The sequence below is a fragment of the Oncorhynchus masou genome, chromosome 29, assembly GCF_036934945.1.
Source record: "Oncorhynchus masou masou isolate Uvic2021 chromosome 29, UVic_Omas_1.1, whole genome shotgun sequence".
NCBI lineage: Eukaryota > Metazoa > Chordata > Actinopteri > Salmoniformes > Salmonidae > Oncorhynchus > Oncorhynchus masou.
This window is the reverse complement of record NC_088240.1, coordinates 67,789,560-67,807,986: the sequence shown is the minus strand read 5'-3', so window position 1 is coordinate 67,807,986 and position 18,427 is coordinate 67,789,560. Positions and strand designations below refer to the sequence as shown.

At 45.9% G+C, this 18,427-nt stretch overlaps 1 protein-coding gene across 1 annotated transcript in view; it reads left to right on the top strand.

Moving 5' to 3' along the window:
- The window catches only part of LOC135520376 (epithelial discoidin domain-containing receptor 1-like), a 91,162-nt gene that overhangs the window by 51,685 nt on the left and 21,050 nt on the right, over positions 1 to 18,427 (top strand). The window contains 6 exon segments of the mRNA XM_064945874.1: positions 18 to 170; positions 405 to 552; positions 2,906 to 3,008; positions 3,669 to 3,855; positions 16,924 to 17,173; positions 17,384 to 17,527. Of these exon segments, the coding sequence (XP_064801946.1) occupies positions 18 to 170; positions 405 to 552; positions 2,906 to 3,008; positions 3,669 to 3,855; positions 16,924 to 17,173; positions 17,384 to 17,527 (985 nt within the window).

Genomic DNA, 18,427 nt, shown 5'->3' with positions numbered 1-18,427 from the left:
TGTTCTCTGTCTTCCAGGTGGACATGCGCTCGCTGCATTTCCTGGCTCTGGTGGGTACCCAGGGTCGCCATGCCGATGGGCACGGCCGGGAGTTTGCCCGCAGCTACCGGCTCCGTTACTCCCGAGACGGACGCACCTGGATCACCTGGAAGGACCGCTGGGGGCAGGAGGTAAAAACAAGTGTGTGTGTGTGTATTTTATCTATCCAATGTATCTCTCTCCCCTTGGCTCTGCTACTCATTCCATTATTTCTGTCTTATACAAACCTTTTATTCAGCCACCCACTCACGACATACTTGAATCTCACTAGTTTTAGTTTTCACATCTAATTGCTTAATTATTCTATTCATGGTTATTCAATGGGTCTCCATGCTACTCTTGACTGCCCCCCCCCCATCCACCAGGTGGTGTCTGGGAATGAGAACACCTATGATGTGGTTCTGAAAGACCTGGGTCCACCCATTGTTGCCCGCTATGTCCGCTTCTACCCCCTGGCAGACCGGGTCATGAGCGTCTGTCTACGAGTTGAGCTCTATGGCTGTCTGTGGAATGGTGAGTCACAGTCTGTGTGCACGCGCGTGTGTGTGTGGGTCTGTCTGTTTGATAGTTGGGAAACGTGTGAATGGGTTCTGCATGTGTGTGGGTCTAGAGCAGATTAATTAATACACTCTTAGAAAAAAAGGTTCTGGATAGAACCAAAAAGGGTTATATTGTTTGCTTCATATACGGCACTATATACTGTTGTAAGTGATTTCCTCCTCTTCTTCCGAAGAGGAGAGGTGAAAAAGATCAGAGGACCAATATGTGGCGTGGTAAGTGTCCATGGTTCTTTTAATACGTAAATGTACACATGAACAACTGACTACAAAAACAATAAATGTGAAAACCCCAAACAGTCCTATCTGGTGCAAACACAGAGACCGGAACAATCACCCACAAACACACAGTGAAACCCATTCTACCTAAGTATGATTCTCAATCAGAGACAACTAATGACACCTGCCTCTGATTGAGAACCATACTAGGCCGAAACATAGAAATACCCAAATCATAGAAAAACAAACATAGACAGCCCACCCAACTCACGCCCTGACCATACTAAATCATGACAAAACAAACAGACTGCCCACCCCAACTCACGCCCTGACCATACTAAATCATGACAAAACAAACAGACTGCCCACCCCAACTCACGCCCTGACCATACTAAATCATAACAAAACAAACAGACTGCCCACCCCAACTCACGCCCTGACCATACTAAATCATGACAAAACAAACATAGACTGCCTTGAATGCCTTGAATTCCATATAGGGTTCTATATAGAACCTTTAGGGAGGCCATATCTGAATGAAGCAAGCATAGAACCCTTTTTGGATCTATCCAGAACCATTTTTTCTAAGAGTGTCAGGTGGATACAGACAGACATTGAAAAGAAGGCCTTTGGAAGATCACAGCATGGAGGACATCACACTGTCTACTCATATCTCTGCTGTCTGCACTACAGACACTTAAGGGGATGGCCAACGACTTCACCATCCCTAGATTTGTGTTTGTGTGTGTGAGTGTGTGCATGGTTTTGTGTGTGTCGCCTTGAATTTACAGTCTGTTTGCTAGATTTGGTAAATGTGTGTAATAAGGCTGATATGTGTGTCTTCAAGCACGTATTTCTGCAGATATGGAGTTCACTCACCATGCCGTTTAATATACTGTCTGGTTTGGCCTGAGATGAAACCATCTAGTTTTACCACAGATAAGAGACACTACAGCACAGAGTATGATAGATGGTATGTTCCGTGCTCACAGAGCACCAGTGAATTACACTGTGTTTATGGGTGGGTCACGTCTCCTCTCTCCTCTCTGTCCTCCGCCCTATACAATGGCTGGCTGACTGGCTGTAAATCAAGCCTAGTGCTGAGCCTTAATGCCTGGGGCCGCTGCATCTGGATGCATCCCAAATGGCACTAGCTATTCCCTGAACAGGGCTCTGGTCGAAAGTAGTGCACTGTATAGGAAATAGGGTGTAATTTAAGACTCAACCTCTGTGTGTCTCTCTGGGGATAGACTGACTATCTTCCAGGAATTATTGTCTGTTAGAGAGGTTTCTGTCTCTGGAACCACTAACACTATAACATACAGATTCACAGAAATGGAAGACACATTTCTCGGCACACATTCCTGTTCCATCATCACGTTTTACATTGTGGCGGGGGACGGGTATGCTATGTGGTTTGTTTATTGTGCAAGACCCCAATGGGCCTGAGCCCATGTCCCCCACACACACTGGCACACATGTACAGACACGCACACACACACGCTGCGCCTCTGTAAAAGCTGTGTTTATTATGGATGTGAGCGCTGAAGGTGAAGGTAGTTACAGTGAGTGACTTCAGGCCTGTGCTAGGAGAACATGCTGATTAGCCATACAGGCTGGCTGGGGGGAGAGAGGGTCTAATGTTTCACTGGAGAGATGTCTGCTCTGCCTGTGTGTTTCTCATCCCCTGAACACAGGCTTAACCAACGTATGTAGTTCATGTGTAGCTGACCAGGCGATGGTAAAGATGATGTATGCTGTATCTTATTAAAGTGTATATTATTAATGTAGTCTCTCTCTATATACCTCCCTCTACCCCTCCCCTCTCTCTCCCCCTCTTTCTTTCTCTTTCTTTCTCAATCTCTCCCCCTTCTATCTCTATCTTTCTTTCTCACTCTCCCCCCCTCTCTCTTTCTTTCTCACTCTCTCTACCTCTCCCCCTCCCCTCTCTCTCCCCCTCTCTCTATTTTTCTTTCTCTTTCTTTCTTTCTTTCTTTCTTTCTTTCTCTCTCCCTCTCCCTCTTTCTTTCTCTCTATCTTTCTTTGTCCCTCTCCCCCTATCTCTCTCCCTCTATCTGTCTCTCTCTCAGATGGCCTGTTGGTGTACACAGCTCCAGTGGGTCATGTGATGCACCTGTCTGGCTCACCTGTGTACCTCAACGATTCCACCTACGATGGCAGCGTAGAGTCAGGGTAAGCATCATCCTCCCCTCTCAGCTCTGTGGGTATTGGCTGGCTACTTGAGATTGGTCTTCGTCCTCCATTGGCTTTAGTTGGGTCCCACACAAATGCAACTTTTCCCAGGTTGTCACTGTAAAAGAGAATGTGTTCTCAGCCAACCTACCTGGTAAAATATGATGAATATATAAAGGACTCCTGGACTCATCCCATCTGTTAGTAGTGAACAGGGCCTTAGTGATCCTTCATTCAGCCAAATGGCTTTAGTCTGTCATACACACACACGAAACAACTCCTCTACCCAATGTTTATTTTCTCGGTCCACTTAATCGAATAAGAATGAAATGATCTGGAGTAAGTATCTTTATTTGCTGAGGGTGTTGTACTCTGTTTCCAGACTGTATTGTCCAGGGATGGGGGGAAAGTAGGGAGGTTATATTCACATATGCCTTTTTAATGGGGCACAACTGTTTTCATAGCGGATGAGCTAACGGTTTTGATGCAACCCAGACCTATATACAGCAGATGTGTGTGTGTGTGTGTGTGTGTGTGAGAAAGGGTGTGTGAATGTTTCTGTGTGTCACATGTATAATGTATGACTGTGTATGCCTTGGCATGTGTACAGTATATGTATAACTGTGTAATAATGTGTGTGTACTGTATGTATGTGTTTAGGGTTCAGTTCGGAGGCATGGGCCAGCTGTTTGACGGTGTGTTAGGAGGGAATGACTTCACAGAGACCAAGGAGCTGAGGGTGTGGCCGGGGTATGACTACCTGGGCTGGAGCAGAGAGGCTCTCGGGCAGGGCAGCGTTGACATCGAGTTCCACTTCGAAAAGACACGCAGCTTTCACACCATGCAGGTAAGAGGATGTGTGTGTGAGGGGAGGCGGGAGGCTGTGTGTGTGAGGGGAGGCGGGAGGCTGTGTGTGTGAGGGGAGGCGGGAGGCTGTGTGTGTGAGGGGAGGCGGGAGGCTGTGTGTGTGAGGGGAGGCGGGAGGCGTGTGTGTGAGGGGAGGGGGGGGAGGCTGTGTGTGTGAGGGGAGGGGGAGGGTGTGTGTGTGAGGGGAGGGGGAGGGTGTGTGTGTGAGGGGAGGGGGGGGAGGGTGTGTGGGAGGGGGGGAGGGTGTGTGGGAGGGGAGGGGGGGAGGGTGTGTGGGAGGGGGAGGGTGTGTGGGAGGGGGAGGGTGTGTGTGTGAGGGGAGGGAGAGTGTGTGTGTGAGGGGAGGGAGGCTGCGTGTGTGAGGGGAGGGAGAATGTGCGTGTGTGAGGGGAGGGAGAATGTGCGTGTGTGAGGGGAGGGAGGAGGCGGTGTGTGTGAGGGGAGGGAGAATGTGCGTGTGTGAGGGGAGGGGAGGGAGGCTGTGTGTGTGAGGGGAGGGGAGGGAGAATGTGCGTGTGTGAGGGAGGGAGGGTGTGTGTGAGGGGAGGGAAAATGTGTGTGTGTGTGTGAGGGGAGGGAGAATGTGCGTGTGTGAGGGGAGGGAGGGTGGGTGTGTGAGGGGAGGGAGAATGCGTGTGTGAGGGGAGGGAGGGTGTGTGTGAGGGGAGGGAGGGAGGGTGTGTGTGGGGGAGGGAGGGAGGGTGTGTGTGAGGGGAGGGAGGGAGGGTGTGTGTGTGAGGGGAGGGAGAATGTGCGTGTGTGAGGGGAGAGAGGGTGTGCGTGTGTGAGGGGAGAGGAGGGTGTGTGTGTGTGTGAGGGGAGGGAGGGAGGGTGTGTGTGTGTGTGAGGGGAGTGAGGGAGGGTGTGTGTGAGGGGAGGGAGAGAGGGTGTGTATGTGAGGGGAGGGAGGGTGTGTGTGTGTGTGTCCCTTATGCCTATGTGTGTTTCTGCCTTTAAATCCAGAAATCCCTCCTAAAATCCTTGGCTCACACAGTCCAATACATCTCTATTAATCCTTCAAGTGATCCATTATACAATAATGTTGACCAACATTACACAACACATAATAACTGTTGTCACATCACTTTATCATCTTGTGACTAGCCAGTAGCACATTGTCTTTAATTACCCTCTCAGTCCCACCATCATATTAGCTTTTCGTTTTCCTGTTGTTTAACATTGTTTGTCTGTTGTCTGGTCTCTGGGGGCCATTAGGTTGTATCCCTGGCTGAATGTGTGGTTTGATGGTTTCTTTATGGTGAAATGTTGTGTTGTTATGTTGGAAGAGTTTGGATGTGAAGCAACCCAGTTTAATATGTAAACCCAGTTTAATGTCCTGTTGTTTTCTCTTCGGGAATGGAGTCAGTCTAGAATGTTGGTTAGGCCTGGGATTGGAGATTTGCCCACAATAAAAACACATATTATTAAATCCAATAAAACTTTAATGAAATTGTATTTAAAACCACACCACACTTTAAAACAATAAAATGAATGATATAAAAGAAAACAAGCAAGAAGAATGAAATAAATAAGTAAAGAAACAGTATTGACCAGTTTGACTTTCCAGTCTAGATACAAACGATGAGTGATCTGTTTTGAACTTTTCAGGGTTACTCATTCGTTCCCCCATGCTCTGCCGTTAACGATGGGAATTATTGAACTATCCCAGTGTTTTCCCAGTCCTCTCGGAATGCTGCACCTAAGCTATCTAAAGCTTTCTATCGCTATCGCTGTTTTTCCTGCTGTTTTCCAATGTGTTATCTCAGAAAACATCCACCTGAAGAGAATAGCACACAGTTCACATAACTGCAGGAACCTGAACCTGACATGTCTGTGTTCCCTAATGGGAGATATGTTCTCTAACCTGGTTCTAGGACGCTCTCGCAGGAGAGGAATGTGTTCCGTTACCTAGATCTCTCCCTCTATCTCTCCCTCTATCTCTCCCTCTATCTCTCCCTCTATCTCTCCCTCTATCTCTCCCTCTATCTCTCCCTCTATCTCTCCCTCTATCTATCCCTCTATCTATCCCTCTATCTATCCCTCTATCCCTCTATCCCTCTTATCTATCTATCTATCTATCTACCGTTCAAACGTTTGGGGTCACTTAGAAATGTCCTTGTTTTTGAAAGAAAAGCAGATTTTTTTTGTCCATTAAATAACATCAAATTGATCAGAAATACAGTGTAGAGATTGTTAATGTTGTAAACAACTATTGTAGCTGGAAACGACAGATTTTTAATGGAGTATCTACATAGGCTTACAGAGACCCATTATCAGCAACCATCATTCCTGTGTTGCAATGGCACGTTGTGTTAGCTAATCCAAGTTTATCATTTTAAAAGCCAAATTGATCATGAGAAAACCCTTTTGAAATTATGTTGGCACAGCTGAAAACTTACTACCGGTGCCGACAGAGATGGCCGCCGCGCTTCGCGTTCCTAGGAAACTATGCAGTTTTTTGTTTTTTTACGTGTAATTTCTTACATTAGTACCCCAGGTCATCTTAGGTTTCATTACATACAGTCGAGAAGAACTACTGTATATAAGATCAGCGTCAACTCACCATCAGTACGACCAAGAATATGTTTTTCGCGATGCGGATCCTGTGTTCTGCCTTACAAACAGGACAACGGAATGGATCGCATGCAGCGACTCAAAAAAACGACTCCGAAAAAGAGGGAAACGTGGCGGTCTTCTGGTCAGACTACGGAGACGGGCACATCGTGCCTCACTTCCTAGCATTCTTCTTGCCAATGTCCAGTCTCTTGACAACAAGGTTGATGAAATCCGAGCAAGGGTAGCATTCCAGAGGGACATCAGAGACTGTAACGTTCTGTGCTTCACAGAAACATGGCTCACTGGAGAGACGCTATCCGAAGCGGTGCAGCCAACGGGTTTCTCCACGCATCGCGCCGACAGAAACAAACACCTTTCTGGTAAGAAGAGGGGTGGGGGTGTATGCCTTATGGCTAACGAGGCATGGTGCGATGAAAGAAACATACAGGAACTCAAATCCTTCTGTTCACCTGATTTAGAATTCCTCACAATCAAATGTAGACCGCTTTATCTACCAAGAGAATTCTCTTTGATTATAATCACAGCCGTATATATTCCCCCCCAAGCAGACACATCGATGGCTCTGACCGAACTTTATTTAACTCTTTGCAAACTGGAAACCATTTATCCGGAGGCTGCATTCATTGTTGCTGGGGATTTTAACAAGGCTAATCTGAAAACAAGACTCCCTAAATTTTATCAGCATATCGATTGCGCAACCAGGGGCGGAAAAACCTTGGATCACTGTTACTCTAACTTCCGCGACGCATATAAGGCCCTGCCCCGCCCCCTTTCGGAAAAGCTGACCACAACTCCATTTTGCTGATACCTGCCTACAGACAAAAACTAAAAAAGAAGCTCCCACGCTGAGGTCTGTCCAACGCTGGTCCGACCAAGCTGACTCCACACTCCAAGACTGCTTTCATCACGTGGACTGGGACATGTTTCGTATTGCGTCAGATAACAACATTGACGAATACGCTGATTCGGTGTGCGAGTTCATTAGAACGTGCGTTGAAGATGTCGTTCCCATAGCAACGATTAAAACATTCCCTAACCAGAAACCGTGGATTGATGGCAGCATTCGCGTGAAACTGAAAGCGCAAACCACTGCTTTCAATCAGGGCAAGGTGTCTGGTAACATGACTGAATACAAACAGTGCAGCTATTCCCTCCGTAAGGCTATCAAACAAGCTAAGCGTCAGTACAGAGACAAAGTAGAATCTCAATTCAACGGCTCAGACACAAGAGGCATGTGGCAGGGTCTACAGTCAATCACGGACTACAGGAAGAAATCCAGCCCAGTCACGGACCAGGATGTCTTGCTCCCAGGCAGACTAAATAACTTTTTTGCCCGCTTTGAGGACAATACAGTGCCACTGACACGGCCTGCAACGGAAACATGCGGTCTCTCCTTCACTGCAGCCGAGGTGAGTAAAACATTTAAACGTGTTAACCCTCGCAAGGCTGCAGGCCCAGATGGCATCCCCAGCCGCGCCCTCAGAGCATGCGCAGACCAGCTGGCTGGTGTGTTTACGGACATATTCAATCAATCCCTATACCAGTCTGCTGCTCCCACATGCTTCAAGAGGGCCACCATTGTTCCTGTTCCCAAGAAAGCTAAGGTAACTGAGCTAAACGACTACCGCCCAGTAGCACTCACTTCCGTCATCATGAAGTGCTTTGAGAGACTAGTCAAGGACCATATCACCTCCACCCTACCTGACACCCTAGACCCACTCCAATTTGCTTACCGCCCAAATAGGTCCACAGACGATGCAATCTCAACCACACTGCACACTGCCCTAACCCATCTGGACAAGAGGAATACCTATGTGAGAATGCTGTTCATCGACTACAGCTCGGCATTCAACACCATAGTACCCTCCAAGCTCGTCATCAAGCTCGAGACCCTGGGTCTCGACCCCGCCCTGTGCAACTGGGTACTGGACTTCCTGACGGGCCGCCCCCAGGTGGTGAGGGTAGGTAACAACATCTCCTCCCCGCTGATCCTCAACACTGGGTACCCACAAGGGTGCGTTCTGAGCCCTCTCCTGTACTCCCTGTTCACCCACGACTGCGTGGCCACGCACGCCTCCAACTCAATCATCAAGTTTGCGGACGACACAACAGTGGTAGGCTTGATTACCAACAACGACGAGACGGCCTACAGGGAGTAGGTGAGGGCCCTCGGAGTGTGGTGTCAGGAAAATAACCTCACACTCAACGTCAACAAAACTAAGGATATGATTGTGGACTTCAGGAAACAGCAGAGGGAACACCCCCCTATCCACATCGATGGAACAGTAGTGGAGAGGGTAGCAAGTTTTAAGTTCCTCGGCATACACATCACAGACAAACTGAATTGGTCCACTCACACAGACAGCATTGTGAAGAAGGCGCAGCAGCGCCTCTTCAACCTCAGGAGGCTGAAGAAATTTGGCTTGTCACCAAAAGCACTCACAAACTTCTACAGATGCACAATTGAGAGCATCCTGGCGGGCTGTATCACCGCCTGGTACGGCAACTGCTCCGCCCTAAACCGTAAGGCTCTCCAGAGGGTAGTGAGGTCTGCACAACGCATCACCGGGGGCAAACTACCTGCCCTCCAGGACACCTACACCACCCGATGTTACAGGAAGGCCATAAAGATCATCAAGGACATCAACCACCCGAGCCACTGCCTGTTCACCCCGCTATCATCCAGAAGGCGAGGTAAGTACAGGTGCATCAAAGCTGGGACCGAGAGACTGAAAAACAGCTTCTATCTCAAGGCCATCAGACTGTTAAACAGCCACCACTAACATTGAGTGGCTGCTGCCAACACACTGACACTGACTCAACTCCAGCCACTTTAATAATGGGAATTGATGGGAAATGATGTAAATATATCACTAGCCACTTTAAACAATGCTACCTAATATAATGTTACTTATCCTACATTATTCATCTCATATGCATACGTATATAATGTACTCTATATCATCGACTGCATCCTTATGTAATACATGTATCACTAGCCACTTTAATTATGCCACTTTGTTTACATACTCATCTCATATGTATATACTGTACTCGATACCATCTACTGTATCTTGCCTATGCTGCTCTGTACCATCACTCATTCATATATCCTTATGTACATATTCTTTATCCCCTTACACTGTGTATAAGACAGTAGTTTTGGCATTGTTAGGTTAGATTACTCGTTGGATATTACTGCATTGTCGGAACTAGAAGCACAAGCATTTCGCTACACTCGCATTAACATCTGCTAACCATGTGTATGTGACAAATAAAATTTGATTTGATTTAGTGCTGATTAAAACCTCTTGAAGCTAGGGGGCACTATTTTTATGTTTGGAAAAATAACTTTCCCAAAGTAAATGGCTTATTTCTCAGGACCAGATGCTAGAATATGCATATAATTTACATATTGGGATAGAAAACACTCTAAAGTTTCCAAAACTGTCAACATTGTGTCTGTGTTAAACAGAACTCATATTGCAGGCTAAAACCTGAGGAAAATCCAATCAGGAAGTGCCACTGTTTTTGATACCTCTCTGTTCTTATGCATCCCTATTGCCCATTTAAAGGGATATCAACCAGATTCCTTTTTCTATGGCTTCCCTAGGGTGTCAACAGCCATTAGACATAGTTTCAGGCTTTTATTTTGAAGAATGAGCGTGAACGACCACATTGCGTAAGTGGATAGGTGGGGGCTCTCAGAGTGAGTTGTGCGCAAAAGAGAAAGGTGGCCATTGTTACTCCCGGTCCTAGTGAAAAGCCAACTGTCCCGGTTGATATATTATCGAATAGATATTTGAAAAACACCCTGAGGATTGATTATAAAAAACGTTTGACATGTTTCTGTGGACATTATGGATATAATTTGGAATTTTGTCTGCGTTGTCGTGACTGCTTTTTCCAGGGGATTCCTGGGCATAATGCACCAAACTAACAGAGGTATTTGGATATAAAAAATATCTTCATGGAACAAAAGGAACATTTGTTGTCTAACTGGGAGTCTCGTGAGTGAAAACATCCGAAGATCATCAAAGTTAAAACGATTAATTTGATTGCTTTTCTGATTTTTGTGACCAGACACAGTGCTGTTTTTTGTCAATGGCTTCAGTGATATCATTTAAAACCTTCATGGCTGCTGCAATTGTGCTATGCTTCTTCCCGAAGCCCGATTGGGACATTGATAAAATAGAGTTAGTTTTTATTTGCTATTTTAGCTGTTCACTCACAAGGGTTTCAAGTATTTTCACCAGGGGTGACTGCTTTGAGATTGGCCTATAATAAAAAAAAAAATTAAAAAAAAAAAAAAATCAGAAATCATATATATATATATATATATATATATATAAATAGTTTGATCTCCCCCTTTTAAAAGTGGTAGGACAAATGCTGATTTCCAGATCTTTGGAATTTCATGACATTCCAGGGTTAGATTGAACAGAGATGTAAGTGGTTCAGCTATGAAATCAGCTGCCAGATTGAAAAAGCAGGGATCCAAAAGATCAGGACCTGCAGGCATTCTCTGATCTAAGGATTTCAGGGCTTTATGTACCAGCTGCACTGAGAATGGCAAAAAGCTAAAAGTTTGACCAGCTTTCACTGGCTCATCCACACAGGGTTGTACAGAGACAGAGGACACTGAATCCAACAGCCTACCAGGTGATACAAAGTGCTCTTTGAAACAGTTCAGAATTTCAGTTGTCATATATAGCAACAGAGTCCTTCAAAACACATGACGGTAATTCATTAACATTACTGTTACCAGACATAGACTTAATAGCCTTCCAAAACTTTCTAGGGTCATTCAGGTTATCAGTGGTAACAGACATAAAATATTCAGACTTGGCCTTCCTGGGAAGAAAAGAACACTTGTTTCGTAACTGCCTAAAAATAAGCCAATCAGCATGAGAACATGATTTCCTTGCTTTAGCCCAGGCTAGATTACAGTCATGAATAATACTATCTTATATTATCTTGTACTGTACTGTTCTCTGGAGGTGAACATGTGAGTGAGGAGGTGGAGGGGAGGGTTCCATGTGGTAAGGGCTACAGGTCTAGCTCCAACTCACTGAGCGTATGGCTGCTTCATGGAAGGGCTACAGGGGGCTTAGTAGTTACACTCTCACTGTTTATGTACAAGTCAGAGACTATAATGAGGTAGTAATGAACCACAAATTCCCTTCAGCTGTGATCCATATCCATCGATGATCACTGTTTATGTACAGTCGTGGCCAAAGGTTTTGAGAATGACACAAATATTAATTTCCACAAAGTGTGCTGCTTCAGTGTCTTTAGATATTTTTGTCAGATGTTACTATGGAATACTGAAGTATAATTACAAGCATTTCATAAGTGTCAATGGCTTTTGTTGACAATTACATGAAGTTGATGCATAGAGTCAATATTTGCAGTGTTGACCCTTCTTTTTCAAGACCTCTGCAATCCGCCATGGCATGCTATCAATTAACTTCTGGGCCACTTCCTGACTGATGGCAGCCCGTTCTTGCATAATCAATGCTTGGAGTTTGTCAGAATTTGTGGGTTTTTGTTTGTCCACCCGCCTCTTGAGGATTGACCACAAGTTCTCAATGGGATTAAGGTCTGGGGAGTTTCCTGGCCATGGACCCAAAATATCGATGTTTTGTTCCCTGAGGCACTTAGTTATCACTTTTGCCTTATGGCAAGGTGCTCCATTATGCTGGAAAAGGCATTGTTCGTCACCAAAATGTTCCTGGATGGTTGGGAGAAGTTGCTCTCGGAGGATGTGTTGGTACCGTTCTTTATTCATGGCTGAGTTCTCAGCCACTCCTTGGCTGAGAGGGAACTCCACACATGAATGGTCTCAGGATGCTTTACTGTTGGCATGACACAGGACTGATGGTAGCTCTCACCTTGTCTTCTCCGGACAAGCTTTTATCTGGATGCCCCAAACAATCGGACAGGGGATTCATCTGAGAAAATGACTGATAAATGGCTGATTTAGGTGCAATCTTACTGGCAGCAATATCATTGCCTGTGAAGCCCTTTTGTGCAAAGCAATGACAACGGCACATGTTTGTTTGCAAGTAACCATAGATGACAGAGGAAGAACAATGACTCCAAGCACCACCCTCCTTTTGAAGCTTCCAGTCTGTAAATTGAACACAATCAGCATGACAGAGTGATCTCCAGCCTTGTCCTCGTCAACACTCACACCTGTATTAATGCGAGAACCACTGACATAATGTCAGCTGGTCCTTTGTGGCAGGACTGAAATGCAGTGGAAATGTTTTTTGGGGATTCAGTTCATTAGCATGGCAAAGAGGGACTTTGCAAATACTTGCAATTCATCTGATCACTCTTCATAACATTCTGAAGTATATGCAAATTGCCATCATGCAAACTGAGGCTGCAGACTTTGTGAAAATTAATATTTGTGTCATTCTCAAAACTTTTGGCCACGACTGTAGTTTGAGAAACAGACAAGTCCTCAACTGGCAGCTTCATTAAATAGTACCTACAAAACACCAGTCTTAATGTCAACAGTGAAGAGGCAACTCCGGGATTCTGGCCTTCTGGGAAGAGTTGCAAAGAAAAATCCATATCTCAGACTGGCCAATAAAAAGAAAAGATTAAGATGGGCAAAAGAACAGACGCTGGACAGAGGAACTCTGCCCTGAAGGCCAGCATCCCGGACTCGCCTCTTCTCTGTTGACGTTGAGACTGGTGTTTTTGTGGGTACTATTTAATGAAGCTGCCAGTTGAGGACTTGTGAGGTGTCTGTTTCTCAAACTAGATACTCTAATGTACTTGTCCTCTTGCTCAGTTGTTCACTGGGGCCTCCCACAACAATTTCATAATTATTTCATTTATTTCATAAACAAATGCAACACCCAATGCCCTTGTGTGAAAAAGTAATGTCCCCCTTGTACTCAATAACCGGTTGTGCCACCTTTAGCTGCAATGACTCCAACCAAACGCTTCCTGTAGTTGTTGATCTGTCTCTCACGTCGCTGTGGAGCAATTTTGTCCCACCTTCCATGCAGAACTGCTTTAATTCAGTGCCATTTGTGGATTTTCAATCACGAACTGCTCATTTCGAGTCCCGCCACAACATCTCAATCAGGGTTAGGTCTGTGCTCTGACTAGGACATTCCAGAACTTCAAATGTGTTGCTTTTTAGACATTTTCATGTAGACTTGATTGTGTGTTTTGGATCATTGTCTTGCTGCATGACCCAGCTGTACTTCAGTTTCAGCTCACAGACGGATGGCCTGACATTCTCCTTTAGAATTATTTGATACAGAGCAGAATTCATGGCTCCTTCTATTAAGGCAAGTTGTACAGGTCCCGAGGCAGCAAAGCATCCCCAAACCATCACACTAAGCTATAAATAACAAGAACATAATGTATGTTTTCTAGCCAGGCTTGTGCAGGACAGATTACCCAGCAGGCTTTGCTTTGTTGACTTATTAGGCCCATTCCATATTACAATCAGTATAGTAATATAACATGTTAACCTCAGTGTTCCAGGAGTATGCATGAAGGCATGTGTATGTGTATGTGTGTGCGTGCGTGCGTGCGTTAGGCGTGTGTGTATTTGTATAACACAGATCCACATGTGGTTTGAGTTAGAGGTTGGCCCTACAGCAAGTGTCAGGTTAATGACTAACCTGTCAGTAGAGTCTTTATACCAGCCCTTCCTTCCCCATTAGAGGAAACATTTCTCCCTCTAGATCCCGGTCTCCTTCACCTTTTCTTTCTCCCCAGATGCCCTATCACTCTCCCTCTTCCCCTTCTTTACCTCTCTGTATGCCCCTCTCTCTCTTTCTCTCCAGATGCCCTATCACTCTCCCTCTTCCCCTTCTTTACCTCTCTGTATTCCCCCTCTCTCTCTCTCTTTCTTTCTCCCCAGATGCCCTATCACTCTCCCTCTTCCCCTTCTTTACCTCTCTGTATGCCCCTCTCTCTCTCTCTCTTTTCTCTCCAGATGCCCTATCACTCTCCCTCTTCCCCTTCTTTACCTCTCTGTATTCCCCCTCTCTCTCTCTCTCTCTTTCTTTCTCCCCAGATGCCCTATCACTCTCCCTCTTCCCCTTCTTTACCTCTCTGTATTCCCCCTCTCTCTCTTTCTTTCTCCCCAGATGCCCTATCACTCTCCCTCTTCCCCTTCTTTACCTCTCTGTATTCCCCCTCTCTCTCTCTCTTTCTTTCTTCCTGGCTATTCTATTCCACGCCTTTCCCCATAGAACCCCTATCTACCTCACCCTCTATCTACCTCACCCTCTATCCTTTCTATTCCATTGTTCCCCCTAGAACCCTATCTACCTCACCCCCTATCTACCTCACCCTCTATCCTTTCTATTCCCTCTTTCCCCCTAGAACCCCTAACAACCTCATCCTCTATCCTTTCTATTCCCTCTTTCCCCCTAGAACCCCTATCTACCTTACCCTCTATCCTTTCTATTCCCTCTTTCCCCTAGACCCCCTATCTACCTCACCCTCTATCTACCTTACCCTCTATCCTTTCTATTCCCTCTTTCCCCCTAGAACCCCTATCTACCTCACCCTCTATCTACCTTACCCTCTATCCTTTCTATTCCCTCTTTCCCCCTAGAACCCCTATCTACCTCACCCTCTATCTACCTTACCCTCTATCCTTTCTATTCCCTCTTTCCCCCTAGAACCCCTATCTACCTCACCCTCTATCTACCTTACCCTCTATCCTTTCTATTCCCTCTTTCCCCCTAGAACCCCTATCTACCTCATCCTCTAACCTTTCTAATCCCTCTTTCCCCCTAGAACCCCTATCTACCTTACCCTCTATCCTTTCTATACCCTCTTTCCCCCTAGAGCCCCTATCTACCTCACCCTCTATCTACCACACCCTCTATCCTTTCTATTCCCTCTTTCCCCTAGACCCCCTATCTACCTCATCCTCTATCTACCTTACCCTCTATCCTTTCTATTCCCTCTTTCCCCCTAGAACCCCTATCTACCTTACCCTCTATCCTTTCTATTCTCTTGTTCCCCCTAGAACCCCTATCTACCTCATCCTCTATCCTTTCTATTCCCTCTTTCCCCCTAGAACTCCTATCTACCTTACCCTCTATCTACCTTACCCTCTATCTACCTTACCCTCTATCTACCTTACCCTCTATCTACCTCATCCTCTATCTACCTCACCCTCTATCCTTTCTATTCCCTTGTTCCCCCTAGAACCCCTATCTACCTTACCCTCTATCTACCTCATCCTCTATCCTTTCTATTCCCTCTTTCCCCCTAGAACCCCTATCTACCTCACCCTCTATCCTTTCTATTCCCTCTTTCCCCTTTCACTAATCACTTTACACTTTCACTCATTTGCATTTATAGCCGGCTCACAACAATGTTGCCAAAACAATCAAGAGTCAACAGGATTTAAATCCTGTTTTTAATGTCATGTTTTAATTGAATGCCCCCACCCCTCCAACTTAAAAAGTTAGTTTGCACATTGACTGTTTCTTTATGCAGAGTTGTGTTATTTTCCACCTCGTACCTCAGTGTATGTTCAGTGTATGTTCAGTGTATGTGATGTTCCTATTATAAGGAGGTAGTACATGGTCATAACAAGGCTAACGATGCATTATAGCTGCAGGGTTTTAGGGTTACAATTTTTTTTTTAAATCAAGATCAGGTGGACCTTTACTCTTCAGCAAACAAAGGATAGGAGGGGTGCTCAACATCAATGACAAGAATCATGAGAATGGCTTACCAAGACGAACCTCTACTTCGAGGTAAAGGTCTAGTTCAAGGTAAAAAGAAGGGAGCATAGTTAAACCATGGACTATGCTATTGCACTCCACTGCACGGAAACCAACCATGGCTCACCTTTCTCCCTGCGCTTTATAGCCTTAGAACGGGTTCACATTTCACCAAGATGAGGTGGCATCATACATCATACATCAACTCAAAGAAAGAGGCATTCTGGCAGCATCAGATTCTTTTTCACTGTCCTTCTTTCTATAATATTGTCTTGGTTTTTTGGGTCTCTGTGTCTCCGGATTCACAGAAATCAGAAACCAAATCACTTATGTATATTTTGACATGGCCTTTTGACTAATGAGACACACTATTTGTCTTATTATTAGTATTATTTTGTGCTATAATTTGTCATTTACCTTGAAATAAATTATCATAAAAAAATAATTAAGTATATTGTTGTGTCTCAATGGGCCACTAGGCTATAAATAGGAAGACAGTGCAATGGTCAGGTCAGTCTGAGGAAGATGTCAGCTTGACGTTGAAGCGTCAGTTTCCCCCTGTTCAATGGATTAAAGTGAGCTAAAATAAATCAATCTCTGCCTTTTTTTGGTTGTGTGCTCCAACTCCTTTCTGCCTTGAATTAGTCCGTTTGGAAGTTGATCTTGATAAGCCCTTCTCATTGTTAAATGTTCACTATCTTATTAACTCTTTATCCCCCCCCCCCCTCTCCCCCTCCCTCATCCAGGTCCACAGTAATAACCACCACACCCAGGGTGTGAGGGTCTTCAGTAAGGTAGAGTGTCAGTTTAAACCTGGCATCTTACTCCCCTGGTCCTCGCCCACCCTCTCCCTGGCTGTACCTCTAGAGGACCTGAAGGACCCCTCCTCACGCCCCATCTCCCTGCCCCTGGGGGGTCGCCCCGCCCAGATCTTACGCTGCCAGTTTGCCTTCGCAGACCGATGGATGCTCATCTCTGAGATCTCCTTCTACTCCGGTACGTTCAGTGTATTGCTCTCTTTCACTGCCTTTCATTCTCACTCCTCTTCTCTCCTTTTCTCATTATCTCTGTCATTTTAACGTCATCTCTCCTTTTCTCTCTGATTCTCAGTGTCTCTCCCCTTCTACTCTGTGGGATTTATGGTTATCTCTGATTGTGTTAGGAAGTTGATCATCCTATTCTTGTTTATCCCCATCTCTCTCTCAGAGCCGTACGGGGAGGGTGTCGACCCCGTGGACACGGGCTCTGCTCTTCCTGCTCCTCCGGTCTCCTCTGCTACCCCTCTTCCTCCTGTCTTCCCCTCCTCCGTCAGCCCTGCCCTCAACCACAACTTCACTAGCGTTCCCTCAGGTGAGTCACCTCTCCTTCACCACTTGTACCTCTCTCTCGTCCCCCTGTTCGTCTCATCCCCCTTTTGTCCCACGCTCTTCTCATCCCTTTCCCCTTTTCACCCCTCCTCCATTCCTAATCCTCTCTCCTTTCCCCTCTCACCTCCTCTCCTCTCTCCTCCTCCCTCTTGCCCCTTGACCCACCCGTTGTGATGAGTGTGGGCATGCAGTGTTCTAAGTCGTGTGTTTAAAGCATTTCCAGAAACATGCAATGACAAAAAAGACAGGGTATAAGAAGTAACCACACCGGTGCTGGATATCAATGTAGAAAGGAGCCGCCTCCTCCTCTATCCATCATGCTGTGTTACAGCCCCTGGCCTCAGTCCAACTTCACACAACAGCCGTCTACACTGCAGCTTTGTCTGGCAACCTGGTCATCTACACTGCAGCTTTGTCTGGCAACATGGTCGTCTACACTGCAGCTTTGTCTGGCAACATGGTCGTCTACACTGCAGCTTTGTCTGGCAACATGGTCGTCTACACTGCAGCTTTGTCTGGCAACATGGTCGTCTACACTGCAGCTTTGTCTGGCAACATGGTCGTCTACACTGCAGCTTTGTCTGGCAACATGGTCGTCTACACTGCAGCTTTGTCTGGCAACATGGTCGTCTACACTGCAGCTTTGTCTGGCAACATGGTCGTCTACACTGCAGCTTTGTCTGGCAACATGGTCGTCTACACTGCAGCTTTGTCTGGCAACATGGTCGTCTACACTGCAGCTTTGTCTGGCAACATGGTCGTCTACACTGCAGCTTTGTCTGGCAACATGGTCGTCTACACTGCAGCTTTGTCTGGCAACATGGTCGTCTACACTGCAGCTTTGTCTGGCAACATGGTCGTCTACACTGCAGCTTTGTCTGGC